At 36.4% G+C, this 18,406-nt stretch overlaps 1 protein-coding gene across 1 annotated transcript in view; it reads left to right on the forward strand.

The window, feature by feature from the left end:
- pappa2 (pappalysin 2) overlaps positions 1–18,406 on the forward strand; it is a 58,481-nt gene that overhangs the window by 27,361 nt on the left and 12,714 nt on the right. Inside the window, exons 9-21 of the mRNA XM_081374036.1 lie at positions 2,198–2,326; positions 2,506–2,591; positions 4,528–4,721; positions 4,910–5,023; positions 6,949–7,084; positions 7,181–7,355; positions 8,105–8,267; positions 9,093–9,270; positions 12,059–12,272; positions 15,092–15,260; positions 15,363–15,495; positions 16,144–16,253; positions 18,050–18,121. Coding sequence (XP_081230162.1) covers positions 2,198–2,326; positions 2,506–2,591; positions 4,528–4,721; positions 4,910–5,023; positions 6,949–7,084; positions 7,181–7,355; positions 8,105–8,267; positions 9,093–9,270; positions 12,059–12,272; positions 15,092–15,260; positions 15,363–15,495; positions 16,144–16,253; positions 18,050–18,121 — 1,873 coding nt within the window. The remainder of the gene's footprint in view (positions 1–2,197; positions 2,327–2,505; positions 2,592–4,527; positions 4,722–4,909; positions 5,024–6,948; positions 7,085–7,180; positions 7,356–8,104; positions 8,268–9,092; positions 9,271–12,058; positions 12,273–15,091; positions 15,261–15,362; positions 15,496–16,143; positions 16,254–18,049; positions 18,122–18,406) is intronic.

The following is an 18,406-nucleotide window of genomic DNA, read 5'->3' on the forward strand; positions in this document are numbered from 1 at the left end:
GCTACTGAGCAGAAAAAAAATTCTAAACTAATATTCGTATAGGCTAGGATGTCAGGGTATTATCTAATCATCAGCATCAGAATATAGAAGATAGACCCATAGATATGAGATCTTTTATTTGAAACATTTAAAAATGTTGCAGTGTGTTGGTTTTTTAACTTTGAATACAAACGTCTTGTCTTTTACTTTTGTAGCTTTTTTATTAGTCAGCTCCCAACGCGATGTTATTCATTGTACGCGCAAATTCAAAGCGTCGCGTCTGGGCACGTTAATGACGCTCGCGCTCTTTTAAACTCGTAGACTAACAAAGCGATGAATTATTTTTCCAGAAATGACGCTGATCTACAGTAGCCCACAAGTTTATATTTAAAATACATTGCAATCACTCCAAAATCGATGACCTGCATTACGAAAGATGGATGCGTTCGTTGACCGCCCCTGACCGCCGCTGACGTCCCCTCGGACTTAACTGGCTGGCGCCTCGCGTTAATGTGATATAATGTAACAGTCTATGGTTTAGATAAACATCGTCACTATTTTTAGTTATTTAATAAATTTTGAAATAAATTGTAGATAGGACATTTGAACATTTATTTATTTTTATTTATTTATTTTTTTTGTCCCTCTGTCTGGGCCCCATCCCGCCAATCGGGCCCTAGGCACGTGCCTAGTTTGCCTTTGCGTTAATCCGGCTCTGCCCATGGCTGTTTGTAGCTGCTCTAAAATTGTCTCCAATCTCTGGCTGAAGGGAGTAGTGCACTCAGTGTAGTTAGTGTGCAGTAAGTGAGAGACCTGAGAGATTCCTGTCATTTGGCATGGGAGACAAAAAGAGTGACAATGAGAAGAGGGGAAAATGGGAGTGGGATTAAATATGGTGTTGTGGGAAAGTGGGTTGGAAAGGGTCTGTCTGTCTGTCTGTCTGTCTGTCTGTCTGTCTGTCTATCTGAAACTTACAAAGAAAAGCTTTCATTTGAAATATTTTGAATTGTGAAAATAGATTTTTTTTGGAACATTGACATATGTTATTTTTTTAACATTTGATCTTATATATATATATATATATATATATATATATATATATATATATATATATATATATATATATATATATATATATATATATATATATATATATACGTATATATTACAGGTTTACACATTTTTAACACAAATATAAAAGTTAGTTCAAATAGTGGTTTATTATTTTATTTTCCATAAACTAAAAAAAAATAAATCAATATTTCTTACAATAACTTTGGTAACAGGGTTGAATCATAGAGGAATACTTTTGAACTTGTGTACAGACATTTGATGCGTTTAAGCTCAAGTGTGCTAAGTTCTCCTCTCCTTAGTCACAGAGATAAAGGTTTTAAGAGACTAATGGCTATTCTACTGTACAATTGACAAATAAAATGTTATATCTCACCAGCACCAGCACCTTGTGCTTTAGGTAACTGCCTCTCTCTATAACTGTCTGTGCTACGAAGAGAGAAATATGACTTTATCTTATCACTTCACATCCTTCATTGGATCTCCCTTTGCGACTTCAGAACAATAGCTTTAAGTAGTCTCTCTCCCCTTCCCTGTCCCTGGAAGTGATCCATAATTAATAAGGGCAATTTGTTGAGTAATAAGACCCACTGGAGAAAGTAGATAATGCTCAGTTAGCTAGGCATCCTCTTACCACCAGCCGGAAAATGACTGAAATCAAACAAGCCTTGGCAATCATGGCGAGACTCTTTTTATAGGGTCATTGAATCAGATCAGATCAATACCCTGAGGTACATCACAGTGGGACATGCAGTGATACCCTCAACATTAAAAGGTCGTTTCCATTTTTAACAAGGTTAGATTTGAGATCACCCTGAGGATAAATATAGCTTAGATCAAGTATTACTGCTGCATGTTTTAAAACCATACTGTGCGTTCGAGCAATAGCAATATAAACACACACATGTGCGTGCGCGCACACACACACACACACACACACACACACACACACACACACACACACACACACACACACACACACACACACACACACACACACACACACACACACACACACACACACACACACACACACACACACACACACATACTAATTCATTCAACTGTTTAATGTTCTCACCACTTGCTCATTACTTTACTAACTATGTATCTGTTTCTGTATGTGTTTGCATTTGTTTGCTTATAGTGATGTGCAGAGGGATGTTCAGTACCTGTACAGGATCCAGGTGGAGTCGGACGGTTTTTTCAGTGAACTTTCCCCAGGCTTGGTTTATACTCATGGAGAAAATTTCTGTGGTGATGGCACACTACAGGGGTCAGTATAAACTTACTGGGTCTGTCAGAGGCTTTGCATGTTATGTGCTTGAGTCATTTTTAAAGAATGTTTCATATTTTTGAGTATTTGTTTGAGTCTTTCATGTTTTGAAGCATGGCCAAAGAACTTCCACATATTTCATAACTGTAACCCTTGGCTTCAATATCTTTCCCCCACAGGACTGAGGATTGTGATGACGGGAATCTCTTAGATGGAGACGGCTGCTCAAAAAAATGCCATTTTGAACCAGGTTTCAAGTGTCATAGTGAGTCACTCTCGCAAAAGCAAATACTCTCACTGTCCACTGAGAACTCTGGCCCTCAGACTGTAAACACCACAACAGAAGCACCAGAAAAGTCCACACAGGATAATAAACCAATAATCATAACCAGCTCGCAAAACAAAACAAACCAAGCCAAAACAATATGTCTCCTGTAGATTCGGATTCTTCTGCTACTGTTTTTCTCTCTCAGACTGAATTAAGGAGAAAATGTGGAGGTCTTCAAATGAGTCTTTATTTTTGCACCTATTCCAAAAAATCGAAATGCCTCTACATTTGCAGTATTCCTTCTGAAAAGCATTATGAATGAAATGAAAAAGCAATGACAAATTCCTGAATCCATTCTTATAACACTAGACTAACTGTCATCTGATGCACAGAATCGTTATTCTTTTAACATTGCCAAAATCTTCATCTATAATCTGTACGTGTATAATCTGTAGATCAGAAACTGTATAAGCAAATTATATTTAGTTTATTGTTGGATATTATATCGAAAAATACAGAAATCCTTAATGATTTTGTTGATGTTGTTAAGGGACATCATATAATATTCAATATCCTGTATACAGTATGTGTATATGAATATGTGAATAAAAATCTAGGATCAATAAAAAAAAAAACACGTTTCCTCTCATGTTACTGAGGTGTGGATTATCGAGAAATCACTGTTGTTTTTAATTCAAGGCTGACCAAAAAAGAAAAAGTAGAAAAAAACACTGACCAAAAAAGAAAAAGTAGAAAAAAAAACACTTCCCCAATATGAATTATGAGTAATTTCCTTGACAGCAGAATCTGTGATGTCTGATCATTCGGTTTGTATCTTTACGCAATATATTTGGCAAGATATTCAAAGATTAATTCCAGACTTCAAAGTATCCAGTCCAAACTGGATTTTAGGTCATTTACTGCAACACAACTGGTGCTATTTCATATAATGAAGATGTTCTTAGTCAATATTTTCATAGTTTTTTGCCATCACACTATTGGGAACGTTCAAAAGTGGTGCAAGTTCATGTTGTAGGCTGCAACTGATCTTCACAACAATTATATCATCTAACTGTATGCCATTTTTTCATGATGTACTGGAGTGAGAGTGAGAAAATCCAGGAAGACTCAGGAAAAAACAAACAAATTGTTCACCAATTTAGTCAATGTTGTTTTCGTGACTGAAATTGCATTTTCTATGAGCGTGAAGCATGAGAAGTGTCTAATTCAAACATGACCATAGACGCAGCAGCGACTGACTCAATGTCTCAAACATCCCAATGTTTTCATAGTAGCTTGTAACCACATTTTCAGGGCATTCAGGAATGGCTTTTTTTGCGATATTTACTCTTATGCCACATTAAGAGCTCTCATATATTATCTCCACGAGCGTATTTGGGGAGCAAAGATCAAGAAAGCTTAGGAGTAAATCCTTTGGCATTGGCATGTGGGTTAGGTCAGCTGTTCAGCAATGGCGGCCAATCAAATGCTTGTGTTTTTAATTTGTTGTTAGAACCCTTTTGAGCCCCTTGCCTTTGATAAGCTGTTCCCACCAATGAGTCATCTTCCTCTTACCTTGCAGCATTCTCAGACAAGAGCTCATGCAAGACTCTGATGTCATTCACACGTGTCCCTCTCTAACAAATTCACTTTAATGACATGCTAATTCTCCTTTTGCCTCCACATGCACTTCTGTCATAACTCATTCATTTGTAATGACATCATCCACACATTTCAATGCGACGTCTTGATTGTTTATTTAATCGTCTGAGTGGAATCACGTTCCTTTTATTTTCAATTCGCACACAAGTGAAGCCTATTCTCACTGACTTGCTATGAAAACACAATTACAACTTGGCAATGGAATCATTACTTGTTACTTATGATGAGTTTGTGTTCACTCACTCTCTCTTACTTTTTCTGTCTCTTTCAGGTCAGCCGAGCTTGTGCTACGTGTTTGAAGGGGATGGAGTGTGCGAGGAGTTTGAAAGAGGTTCCAGCATCCAAGACTGTGGCTTTTTCACTCCCCAGGGGTTCACTGATCAGTGGGCGTCCACCGCCTCAGGCTCACATCAGGACCAGAGATGCCCTGCCTCTAGGGTCACCGGGGAGCCTGTTCTCACTCAGGTACACAAATATTGCCCTTCGAGCTAAGCCCTTTGTTTAGATGTCATTCGCCGTTTTGAACGATTTATCCATTGACCCTATTGAACAACTTCTCAAATTAACCACTTGTTACAAATTAACCTTATGACTGTTCTGAATGAAATCATATACTGTATATTTTACATTTCTTTTTTTGCTTTCCTTATCAGATGTGCAAGTCACAGTATTTTGACATAAATGAAGTAGTGGCTCATGATGCATGGAGCCCCTGTACTGCCCATCTGAACAGCTATTATACTCAGGATCAGTCTGTCTGGCTAAAGGTACACACACATGCTCAGTGTACGAATGCTAGAGTACAGACTTTTTACTGATTATTGTATCAAAATAATCAGGTCTATATCAGGCCTTTTTTATACCTTGTCCATAAATAATGCATATTTAGTGTTTCCAGTAAATGTTGAATAATGTTTTATAAAATAAAGGAAATCAAATGGTCTTTTAATTTGAGTAGTTTTATGTATGCTACCATTTAAAAGTTTGGGCTCAGTAAGAATAATGTTTTTTTTTTTTCTTCAAATAAATTAGTACTTTTACTCTGCAAGGATGCATTAACACTAGAACCGCCACAGGGTTAAATTTTGCCATGGCTGTTTTTTCAAATGTACATAGATTTTCAACAGAGGTGTAAAGTCCAGGGGTCAGAAAGTAAAAGTCCTACCATTCCACCCATGAACTCAGCCAGCTGATTTCACTAATTAGTTCTATCTCCTGGCTGAAAAACTGTGCTAATTAGCAAATCCATGTGATTGGAACAAAATACTGAGGAGGACTTTTACTTTCTGAACTTGGACATTACACCTCTGATTTTCAATAAAATATCCAAGTCTCCCAGTCATTGACTTTTACTGAAATTGTGTTATTTATAATCCCCTGCTATTTATAACCAGATTAAACGGGGAGTTTATACCTATAAGTGTCAGCAGGTCAAATTTACCTATAAAATGCCTTTACTTTTGCGTTGTCATTTTCACGCCACTTATGTTTTGACATTTTATGTTACTAGGCAACACCTTTCACCCTCTAAGATAGCGGTAATCAGTTTTAGTCACAATGGATAATTTTACACCACCCAAATATGTATTTATTTCCTTCTAATTCTTGTCATCATTGCAGGCTCGTTTAGCCTGTATTCAGTGATTAATATACCCTGCTTAAAATAACAGGACAAAAACATAGTTGATGACTAAAAATAATAATTTCACGACTCTAGAAATTACTTTTTGAAGACAGTGGCATAATACAGTGACATAATACGGTTTTTTTTAACCATATCAAAACAGGTGTAGTGTGCATGGGTAGATTTTACCTGCTGGCGGTTTTTGTGTTAAAATGATTATACAGTAAGTGACAGTAAAGACTTTTATAATGTTACAACAGATTTCTATTACAAATAAATGCTTTTCTTTCTATTTATCAAAGAATCCTAAAAAAATGTACAAGAGTATTGCACTGTTTATTATAAATGATTTATCCATGCACTTATACAGTATATATAACTTTTAATTCATGTGCCCTCGTAATCTTTAATCAAAATAACGTCCCCTCCTCCTTGCAGCAACATCTCTTCTCTTGACACGTGGGTGGGACGACCTGTCACTCACATGAGAAGGCAGCAATATCAAGCAACAACAATCAAATGATCCAATCAGTTCCCAATGCCCTGCCCTACATTTTATCCTGTTCACTCAGATATACATCACAATAGGGAAGAAAAGACAATCACAACTCTGTTTCATGCAGACTTTAAGCAGCACAACTGTTTTAAACATTTTTTGAGCACCAAAATCAGCATATTAGAATGATTTCTGAAGGACCATGTGACATTGAAATTCAGCTTTACCATCATAAGAATAAATTACAATTTAAAATATAGTAAAACAGAAAACAGTTTTAAATTGTAATAATATTTCACAATATAACTGTTTTTACTGTGTTTTGATCAAATAAATGCAGGCTTAGTAACCATAAGAGACTTCTTTCCAAAACATTAAAAAATCTTACCAACCCAAACTTTGAAATGGTAGTGCATGTTCAGAATTATTCTATATTTTATATGAATATTTTAATATTTCTATGTGCCATCCATGCCCACTCACACTGTTAATAAATGATGTTAGCCAAGGAGGCATATATCCACTGAATATATACAGTAAGCATTACTAAAACTGATACATTGTTTTTGCAGGTAGGATTTGAGCGACCGGGTGTAGCAGCCTCTGTTATTATCTACCTCGCCTATGATGGTAGTTGGCATGGGGAAAATTGCAGGAACACAGTGACCATTGAACTGTGTGACACCACCGGAAAAAAACACATGCTTGGTAACACATATAATATATCATTTGTTTGGGAAAGTTTAAAATCTTTGCATTTTAGTGTTTGTGTGACTTTTACATGTTGTCTGTGCTTGTCCACAGGTTCGTACGAGCTGTCATGTCAGCGTAACCCCCTAGTGGTGAATGTGACTCATAACCTGAGTGTGCCGTTCTACCAGACTTCAGCAGTGCAGCTGAACTTCTCCTCCTCTCAAGTGGCGGTGCTGGCGGTTGCATTGCGTACATCTTGTCACTTCAGCGCCTTTGCCCTGACTGGGTGCGCTGAGGGTGGGATCTCCCACGACTTACAAGCACAAATACATACTTGCACGTTTCCACGATATATACTGTTCAAATGTTTGGGTCGGCAAGGTTTTTTTTTATGTTTTTGAATGAAGTCTCTTATGCTTGGGATGCAGGTATAATATCAAAAATATTGTGAAATACTAATATAATTTTAGATAGCTGTTTTCTATTTTAATATTTAGTTTTACATGTTATTTATTCTTGTGATAGCAAAGCTAAATTTTCAGCAGCCATTACTCAAGTAGTCACAAGATCCTTCAGAAATCATTCTTTTTTTTTTTTTTTTTGTGCTCAAGTAGCATTTCTTATTATTGTCAATGTTGAAAACAGTTGTTCTGCTCCATATTTTTTGTTGAAACCAGGATACATTTTTTAAAAGATTATCTTATGAATAGAAAGTTAAAAAATAACAGCATTTATTTGAAATGGAAATCTTTTGTAACATTATAAATGTTTTTACTGTCACTTTTGATCAGTGTAATGCATCATTGCTTAATAAAAGTATTACTCTATTTAAAAATAAAAAAAAAAATCGTACTCGTCCCAAACGTTTGAATGATAGGGTACAAAGTAGAAGATATAATACATCACAGAGACATAAAGACAAATACATCATACACAAGTAAAAATAGAAAAATTCCTTCATGTTTGACAATGGAAATGATTTCTGTCTATGTCTGCCAATAATAATCAAGTTTAATATGTGTTTTTCTCACTCAGATGTGTGCGTAGGCTGTGCAGTACCGAGTCATGCAGCCCTCTGAGCGTTGAACACGCTTCAATCCGCTGTACTCCAGTATTAGACTCTAAACACTGCTCTGTTTCTTGTCATCGTGGCTATACCCTCACTGTTCTCCATGGCCAGGGCCTTCCTTCTTATCAAGTGTGTACAAGAATTGTTAACTGCCTATTTCTCTCTCTCTCTCTCTCTCTCTCAACAAATGAGGTCTCTTTGATGTCTAGTTTCTGCTAAACAGCAGTAAGATTAAATGAGAACAAATTGAGACGTTTTCTGCAGAGAAGAGATCTCAACAATCACTGTTGACATGCACAAGAATATTCTGATATTAGTTGGATTGGTCATTTTCCAGTTAGGTAAGCTTCAGGTAAACATGTTTACATGACCCAAAATTTTGATTAATGCAGCCAAATGCCAGCTGTCTTATTCAGATTTCTAGGAACATTGGCTTAATCGGGTGATGTAAACACCTTATTCAGAAAGTCCACCATAACTGGACGCTCATTTATATCTGTGCATGTCCAAACAAAGATAATTCGGGGTGATATTAGATATAGACAGTGTTTATTAAATAGCTTGACTTTTTTGGATTAAGAAACAGTTTGCAAACATTAAAAGGAAGGTCGTGGCCTACTTTTGTAAGTCTTGTGACCTACATTTTCCAAATCATCATGTTCCTGTTAAGGTGATTAAATTATTGTGGAGAGCAGGAATGCACGGCTTTCAGTTTATTCAGATTATATAGATTTCAAGAATATTTCCGTAGCTGTGGAGAACATAAACGTCTTAAAATCATGTTCACATTGTCATTGTCTCAAATTGTGCTCACATTGCAGAGATTCCAAAGTCTGTGAACTCAACATTTCTCATCAAATGATCTAAGATGCTGTGTCATGTTGTCTAATGAACCTGTCATAAACGACGACTTTACAAGTGGTTGTGTTTCTGTCTGTTTCGTCCTGTCTTCAGACGGAAGCGGAGCTGATATGTGTGCATGGAGTTTGGGACCGTGTAGTGGGCTGTCAGCCAGTAGACTGCGGCCCACCCCCTCAGTCACATGTCTACTTTGCCTCCTTCTCATGTCCCTGGGGCACCACATTCGGCAAGCAGTGCAGCTTTTCCTGTAACGCCCCGGCGATCCTGCAAGGTGAGGATGGGAACTAGGCTACAGTGTGAGACCTGAGGGTTTTTGGACCCACTTACATTCAGTGCATGTGTCTGTTTCTGAGAGACCTTGGGCTTCCTTTCTTTCTAAAATAATAATAAGTGTAAGTCAATAACAGTAGATTTGCGGTAGACATGAACCTTTCTTGTGTGCTTCTTGTACACTGGAAACAAATCCAACTATTAATTGTGCTTATGAGCATTCCTAAGGTCCTTTTAGGCCAGCAAGTCATATCCTATCCTGTCCTGTCCTGTCCTGTCCTGTCATGTCATGTCCTGTCCTGTCCTGTCCTGTCCTATCCTATCCTATCCTATCCTATCCTATCCTATCCTGCCCTGCCCAGCTAACCTAACAGAGTTGCCTGGAAAACTTACATTAAGCGTTGTTGCTGCTTACAGTGTTACTTTCATATTCCCAACATGCATTGCTGCATGTATAAATTACATGTTTACATGGCTCAATATGAAAGTGTTTTCCAGGCAACTCTGTTAAGCTAGTTAGGCATGATGTGATATATTATATGATATTAGTTAACAGTAGTTAACTACATTGGTTAACATGAACTAATAATGAACTGTACTTCTACAGCATTTATTAATCTTTTTGATGTTAATTTCAACATTTACTAATGCATTATTAAAATCAAAAGTTGTATTTGTTAACATTAGTTAATGCACTGTTAACTAACGAACAAACAATGAACAGCTGTATTTTTATTAACTAACGTTAACAATGATTAATAAATATAACAAATGTATAGCTCATTGTTAGTTCGTGTTAGTTAATACATACTATCATTGATTGCATCTCTTTTTTGGCATGATGTGGTATTCAGAGCTTTTTTTACATTATTGATGTGTTTGTTGATTGATGAAATCACAGCTATTATGGTTAATGAGTAAAATGGTATTTATGTATATAGTAAACAAAAATTAAACATCTTTATGCTGCATGATGTTCTCTCATTTAGAGGCAAATAGTGATTTAAAGCTGTGCATGATACAGATCATGAGAAGTCACAATGATAGTCAAAGAAGTGCATGTGTTAAGAAAACCCCAATCAGTCATGTTTCCTAGATTTGTTAACTTCTTTTTTTTTTAAAACACTAAAAAGCTGTAGTGAATAAAACTTATTTTTATTTTTTGTTGTTGTTTGTGTGTGCTTTTGATATATGCATACAGTATACTCATTTGTGTGTCAGTGTTGCTCATTCAGGAACTTTGCATTGGTCTGGCTGTGGTTCCAGCCCTCTTTCCTGGCCGTGTAAATAGGAAAGTAATCCTGAGCTGCAGGAGAACAGCACACAGGTGGAGATAGGAAACATGCAAGTAGGCGAGAATAAGGGTGCATTTCATCCCATACTACTGACCCCCAGAGAGCTCATTTCAGGCAGCGTAGAGCAGGGTGGCACCTGGCCCTCTCGCCCCTTCATGGGTAGCAGGAGCCCTGCTAGGGCAAGGTGGCTCAGGGGTCGAGGTCCTCACACTTTCACTATTTGTTTTAAATGCAGGCCTTTGATGAATCGGTCCAAATTATTTCTTTGGCAAGGAGTGGTGCAGTCTGTGGACAGTGGCTTCACTGGAAGGTCCAGAACATTGCATCACTGAGTAGCTATGCTTATTGGTCTTGATGGCAAGGTTCTTGTACTGTAGTGTGCTACAGTGATGGGCTGTATTTCTCCTTTGGGAGTCGTTTAAAATCTATTCATGACTTGACATTAATTGGAACACACAACAGTAATGCAGTGATTTATGCACTTAGTGAGAGCCTCCATTTTTTTTGGAGTAGCGCAAGCTGGAACTTTTCATGTTGGAAAAACGCAGTTTGCAGCCATTTTTGGTCTATTGCTAAATTTAATCATGGCTACAAAGTAGGTAGACACCTTAAAAGCTTTGCAATGGTATCATTATATTTTATTGACCAATAAAATTGCTTTAGAACTTTAACTTTAAAATATAATTAGATATGTTACTATAATAGTACAATAAGAGAGTCCTATATCACATGGGCCTTAGGTGCCAATGGGCCATGTGTACATAACGCATTTTTGTTTAAATTTAGTGCAATACTTCTCTTCTGAGTTAATAGAAACATAATGCTTTTTAAATATATGACTTTTCATGTAACTGGAAAACATTTAGACCTACACAAGGGTGTAATTCCAAGCCCATTGAAAGTCATTGTGAAGCTAAATTTTTTGTCCTATTTATTTATGCATTATGCATTATAATGCTTTTTATTTTTTTTTTATTTATTTTTTTCATAAAATCATTTTAATACACCTCTTCTATGATAAACATACTTTAATATATGTGTTAAAAAAGATTTTTTGTCTGTGTGCATGAAGTAAAAAATGTCAGGGTGGTACAACTGTCCTCATATAAAGAATAAAGTATTTTTTTTTAAAAAAACGTCAATAAAAGAATGATAAAAAAGCGAAAAAAAAATGATTTAGCATAATCTTTTACAAATATTTTAACAAAACTACTTCACTGCTTATCATTGTTTGTCCACTAAATGAAAGTCATAGGTGTGACCCACAAAATCTATGTGGTGCAACATAATGCAGAAACATACTAAAAAACAAACAAATAAATAAATAATTTTAATTAAAAAAAAATTATGATTAAGCTGTGTACTCCCAGAAATAATGGAACTGACTCTCTCCTAATTTTGAAGAGAGCTCGGCCAATTAGCTACTGATGGTCTTAGAGAAGACAGTGATTGTTCCATTTTAATGCAGTTTTCTCATCAGAATCTGTTTTTCAGGAGAAAGTGACACATTGGTTTGTCTTGAGGATGGACTGTGGTCATACCCAGAGGCTTACTGCAAGATTGAATGCCCGGATCCACCTTCCATACCCAATGCCACACTACTAGTTCCTCAGTGTCGTGGAGGCAGGCATGATGTGGGCACTGTGTGCCGCTACAAATGCAACCCGGGCTATTACATCACTGGCACTCTCAACAAAAAGCCAAGAAAGTGAGTTGCAACCTATACATTTTGATCTGATCTTTAGATCTTTCCTGTGTTGACAAATTTTGAAGGGAAAATATCTGTTTCCAGCGTCTAGGTTGCTCACATGGTTCTAATAAGATCAAAATCTCACTACATGTGTTTCCAAATATCTTTCAGCGATGGAGTCAGCAGTGTACTTTGATGAATGGTCTGATGGCGTGTTGTTTTGGTATTCCATCCAATCAAGCTATAGCATATAGCGTATTTTAGCACATCTGAGGGGACTAGCGTTTGCACCTGCCTCGTCTTTATGAGTTATTAAAATGGCTGGTAAAATACCTTTGTGTCTTTTAACTGCTTTTAATTGGACATTAATACCAGAAGCGATAGCCAACGTGTCTCATAAAGCCATTTAAATGATCCTGTTTATTAAGACCATTGGCGTGTTTGCTCTAAAAGGCATTTCATTATGAAGGTTCAGAAAATGGTTTATGACAGTCTAAAGAGAGGTGTTATGCTATTATCAAGGTAGTTTTAGCCTGTGCTTCCGTATGATCTTTCTCAATGAACACTACACCCCAATTTATTTCTTCAGGATTTATTGGCTATTTAGTCGTACCAGATGGTTTGTCACATGAGTTAGATGTGAATAAATCCTATGTGGCTGGAGGGGAATGTCATTCAAGAAACATAGTAATTGCTGAATTCGTGTTGTGCGAAAATTCACACCAGAAGCAGATCGAGATCCTACAATTTAACGGTTTTATTGGCTGTCTCAAAACACTAGTGAGTAACCTATCTATAAAGCATTTTGAGGCATCGAAGGTGTATTCACAAAATGAAAGCTTTTTGTAAACAACAAAAATATGATTCAGTATTAAGTACTGAAAACGATTACAGTTTTTCTCATTTGCTTTGGTGCATTTCTCGGATCACAACTAAAATTATCAAAACTACTTATTCAACCTCCTAATCACTTGTGCAGATCAATTTCTTTTGAACAAATTGCAAATGCTTTTGTACATTGTCTACTGATTCCTACATTATTAATTGCTTATGTCATGTTGATCAACATATATTATACTGGTTCTCTGATGAATAGTCTTACCCCTCAAAAAATCTAGGCATTAGTTTCTTGCATAACTCATTAAATGCAGAATGGTTGAACTAAACTGTCAAGCATATTTTTTTATACATTTCTAATAGACTTTCTTTTTTTTTTTTTGTAAATGTGTCCTGAATAGAAGTCTTGTGGAATTGTGGAAAAAATTGTAAGGGAAAAGTAAAGGACTAGATCAACCAATGATCATCCAGTTCTCTAAAATAGCTCAGAGGTGCATCTCATAAAGCTTCATTTGGCAAGCATATATAGAGTACAACACAGTGTTACAAATTCTGACAATGGAAGAACAACAAGGAAACAAACAGGGTCAACAGCCAGAAAGAAGAAGAGGAGTAAGGATGTGTGGTGGAAGGGTATGGAGGCAAAACAGTGGAAGAGGTAGAAGATGCCCAGATTGTAGACACGTTTATGATGAAATAAGGGTTTACTATTGTGGACCATGGTCTCAAACATGACCTGTAGCGGGTCGAAAGGTGCAGCCGAATGTTGGGAGAATCATTACTCGGAATCAAGCATTTGTAGAACAGGTATGTAATCAGACAATATTCACTATACTGTAACACTGTATACTTACTGTTACACTATATTACAGTAGTCCACTTGCATTTTACATTATACAGTAAATATACTTTATAGAGACATAATAATACAAACAAACAAAGAAAAAGACAAGACTATACACGCACACATACTGTGTATATGTACGTGTGTGTGTGTGTATAGTCTTGTCTCTTTCTTTAAATAGCAATGACATTATACTTTAATTTGTTAACAGACCAACAGTAAAAGTGCAACTGTGAATCCTGCCCAGTTTCTTGCAATTAATATCCCACATAGAGTAATGCGTAAATTTGTACTGTTTAAATGTATATATGTCATACAGATAAAATGCAGTCTTATCCGTTTTCAATCATTGTCATCAAAATCTTAGCTATAGTTTACATCTGAAAATACTGACAGAGTAAACTGCTTATATTGACTACATGACTATCTTGTGAAAAACGCCAAAAGGACTTGTCATTATGATGGCGCTGATATGTTCATTGACATAAATACTAACTTTTGAGAAATTAACTAAAGATTTTGAGCAAGTTACAGGCTTTTGCAGGTTATCCATTGTGTGGTGCTGTTTGTATGCATTGTTTTGAGAAATGCACTGACTGGTTTCTTAAGGATGATTCAAGAAATGTACCAAAGCGACTGAGAAAATTGTAATATGACAGGTCAGTTTATTTTAAAAGGCCTGATTTTAAACAAATATTTGTGCGTTACCTGCTTAGCGACATGCTAGCATCACATGTAGTTAAGATAGGATAGGATGCTCTTCATAAAGACAGGTGGCATGTAAATTATAATTTTTTTCATTATTCAACAATTGTTCTTTTATTGTGCAAGCATGCATTAAATTGATCGAAAGTGAAAATACAACATATTGCAACATTGATAACAAAAATAAATGTTTCTTGAGCATCAAATCAGCATTCTAGAATGATTTGTGAAAGACCATGTGACACTGAAGACTGGAATAATGGCTGCTGGAAATTCAGCTCTGCCATCACAGGAATAAAAAGAGACTTCTTTCAAAAAACCTTTAGAAATCTAGTAGTGTAAGCCTTGGAAACATAGCCAAAGTAATAATTTTGTACTGCCATTATGCTGTATAGGTGTGTGTGAGAGACTGTTTTACCCCTCCTTCATGCCAGTGACTTGCTTTTCTCAGGAAGTTTCTGAGGTTGGAGTGTTTGGAGGGTGGGATGTGGCAAGAGGGCAGCTGTACACCTGTCACATGCCCTTCTCTTCCACCGATGTTTGAGGGCATGTACACCTGCACCAACAATTTGGACTTTGATAGCATCTGCACCCTACAGTGTCCCGATCCAACAGAAAGGGTATTGTAGCACTTTGTAGGCCAACTCTATACTGTATGTATTCCTAAACTCTACAGTCATGAAACACTGTAGTAAAACACATGAAACATTTTGTCCCCGTAGTCCAGCATTCGATGCATCAAAGATGGCAGATGGACTGAGGACTTCACTATGTGTAAGAAGATAGAAGGATCATGCCAGGCTCCTGTTGACATTAACCTGGTGGAATACACCTGTGAGGAGGGCTTTGACGTGGGTAAGGATCTGGCAAGAAAATATGTTCACTCGCCAAGTTGGTTATCAGATCAAAGTTACCTTTTTAAACTATGGAAATGACTAGTCAGCAGATTTATAAGAAAATATTATTCCTGGCTGTGTAAATAGGAAAGAAATCCTGAGCTGCATGAGAACAGCACACAGGTGAAGATAGGAAACATGCAAGTAGGCTAGAAGAGTGCATTTCATCCCATACTACTGAAGCCCCCAGAGAGCTCATTTCAAGGAGCGTAGACCCTTCATGGGTAGCAGGAACATTTCTTAAATCTAAGATTATTTTTCTAAGAAATCAGATTTCTAAATAATCTGTTATTTGTCTGAACATATATTACAATATGCATCTTCTTTTGCTTTGTATATTGAAATATATGGCTTTTATTTGGTTATATTTGGTTTATTTGGTATATATTTAGGCCACTGCATTTATCCTTTCTAATACGCAGTCTAGACATACCCGAGCCGCTAGACCACAGACAGTTGCACGCAGTAGGATACATTTGAGTGCCAACCTGCCAAGCTGTTCAACTATGGATGACTAGTCTGGAGCTTGGCTATTCATGTGCTCACATGAATAAATTCAACAGATGCAAATGATGGTTAAAGCAAAGCTCGCTTTGTGTCATGACAGGTGCAGTCTGTAACCTAACATGCATTGTGGCCTTGAGTGACCCTGTGGTGTTAGGCAATGGCTCCAGTGCTGATACAGTAGAGCATTGGATGCTTCCCAGCAAGGTTCAGGTGAGGTGGATGGGCCAGTTTATTGTACTGTTCTTGTACTTAAACCAGATTCCAAGTTCAAGACTTAATGCAATCTTTATAAAGTCCAAACCATATTTACTAATTATAATTTATTAATTGAATTGAATTGAATCCAATTTAATTTAATTTCTGCACAATAACTATACACTAATACATGTTTGTATCAATCTATATTAGCTTAACATGAATTAGCAATTAAAGGGTTAGTTCACCCAAAAATGAAAATTCTGTCAGTAATTACTCACCCTCATGTTGTTCCAACCCCGTAAGACCTTCGTTCATCTTCAGAACACAAATGAAAAGACTCGAGGCCCAGAGAGAAGGAAATGAAAAGTGGAATAAAGTCGTTATTTTTGTTTGTTTTTGCGCACAAAAAGTATTCTTGTCGCTTTATAAACTTAAGATTGAGCCACTGGAGTCACTTGGACTATATTAACGATGTCTTTAATACATTTTCTGGGCCAGCAAGTTATAGTGTCTTAGAAGCCTATGGAGGAGTGAGACAGCGCTCAGATTTAATCAAAAATATCTTAAACTGTGTTCCGAAGATGAACGAAGGTCTTACGGGGTTAGAACAACATGAGGGTGAGTAATTACTGACAGAATTTTCATTTTTGGGTGAACTAACCCTTTAACAGTAGTATATTTATACATAAATAAAAATGAAATATTTGTAAATATTTTTAAATATAAATGTATTATGAAAATAAATATTTAAATATTTAACATGAAGTTAGATTGATAAAGGCTTTAAAAATGTTCATTGTTAGTTTGCATTATAATGCATTATTATAATAACGGATTGAACATTATTGTGAAGTGTTAGCCTATTGTTTGAAAGATCTTAGTCTTTATTGTGCTTTTGTAAGCTGATAGATAGATAGAGAGATGGAGAGATGACATGTATCAAATGTAAGAGGGGGACATTATTTGTCTCTAAAAGAGGTAAAAGAAAGAGGTAGAGGAGCTACAAGACTGAATACTTTGGACACAAAATTGGAATTGTGTTATTGGCACATCAGAGTGATAAGATGGATTAGGTTACCTCGTTTCTCGCTCCAAAACCAGGTTCAACTCACCTTACCGTTGAAATCTCTCTGCGAAAGTGTTGATTCTGTCTCTCACTGTCATATCAGCTTGTGTGAGTAATGATTACAGTGTGATGTTTTTATAAGAGACGCTTAAAATGCCACACGTCAAGCATGACGCCTCTGAAGGTGTCAGACTCTCATTGTTTATAAAGATACATCAGCACCCCTAAGAACAGCCTGCTTTCCAGGAATGTTGTCCAAAGTATTGCAGATTGGGTAAGAATGATGGAGGAAAGGTCACAGTAGGAGGGAGATGAATAAGAGATAAGCAAGTTTCTTTCCAGAAATTATGCTGCAGAAACAGGTCAGCTTTCCAATTCTGAGAAAATGTCAAATCAGTGAAATATGTGTTCAAATTGAAAGGACAGGAGGGAAAAAGTAACTCTTTTTGTATGTCATAGTTATTAGATAGTAATTTGCAATATTATTTTTAGGCACCATGGCTGATTTTGTCTTTTAAAATTGAGTTAGATATTATTAGATTTTTGGAAAAGTCAAAATAAAATAGAAATAAATAGAAACTCTCTTTTCAAATGTCCTGTACAAAAATACATGTAACAAGAACTCAATCAATAGTAATAAATCAGTACATTTTTGGTTCAACGCAGTTCAATTACAATGCAGTAAGTTAACTCTGTCCTTGCCCTTCCTTCTCTTACTCCTCTATTTCTCTTCCTTTTAAAGAGTATTGTCTGTACTGGCATGTTGAAGTGGTATCCGAATCCAGCACAGATCCACTGTATTCAGTCCTGTGAGGTGAGTGACAATTATATGACGTGAAGTCTTTCTGTCAGAGGTGTACAAGAACAGTATCACTCAAAAGAGTCAACAGAGTCTGTGAGCTAATGTGATTTTATGCAACATGTAAATTATTCTAGATGCTTTCTATTTTCTAAATGCTTCTGTCACCCTCATATCATAGGCTTTTTTTTCAGTAGAACACAAAAGGAGAGTTTTAACAGATGTTCACGAACAGCTTTTAACAGCTTTTCCATATAGCAACAGTTTATAGTGACCAAAAGCTTCAAAAAAGTTAAAAAC

The sequence above is a fragment of the Scardinius erythrophthalmus genome (assembly GCF_964197995.2).
Source record: "Scardinius erythrophthalmus genome assembly, chromosome: 9".
NCBI classification, from domain to species: Eukaryota; Metazoa; Chordata; class Actinopteri; order Cypriniformes; family Leuciscidae; genus Scardinius; species Scardinius erythrophthalmus.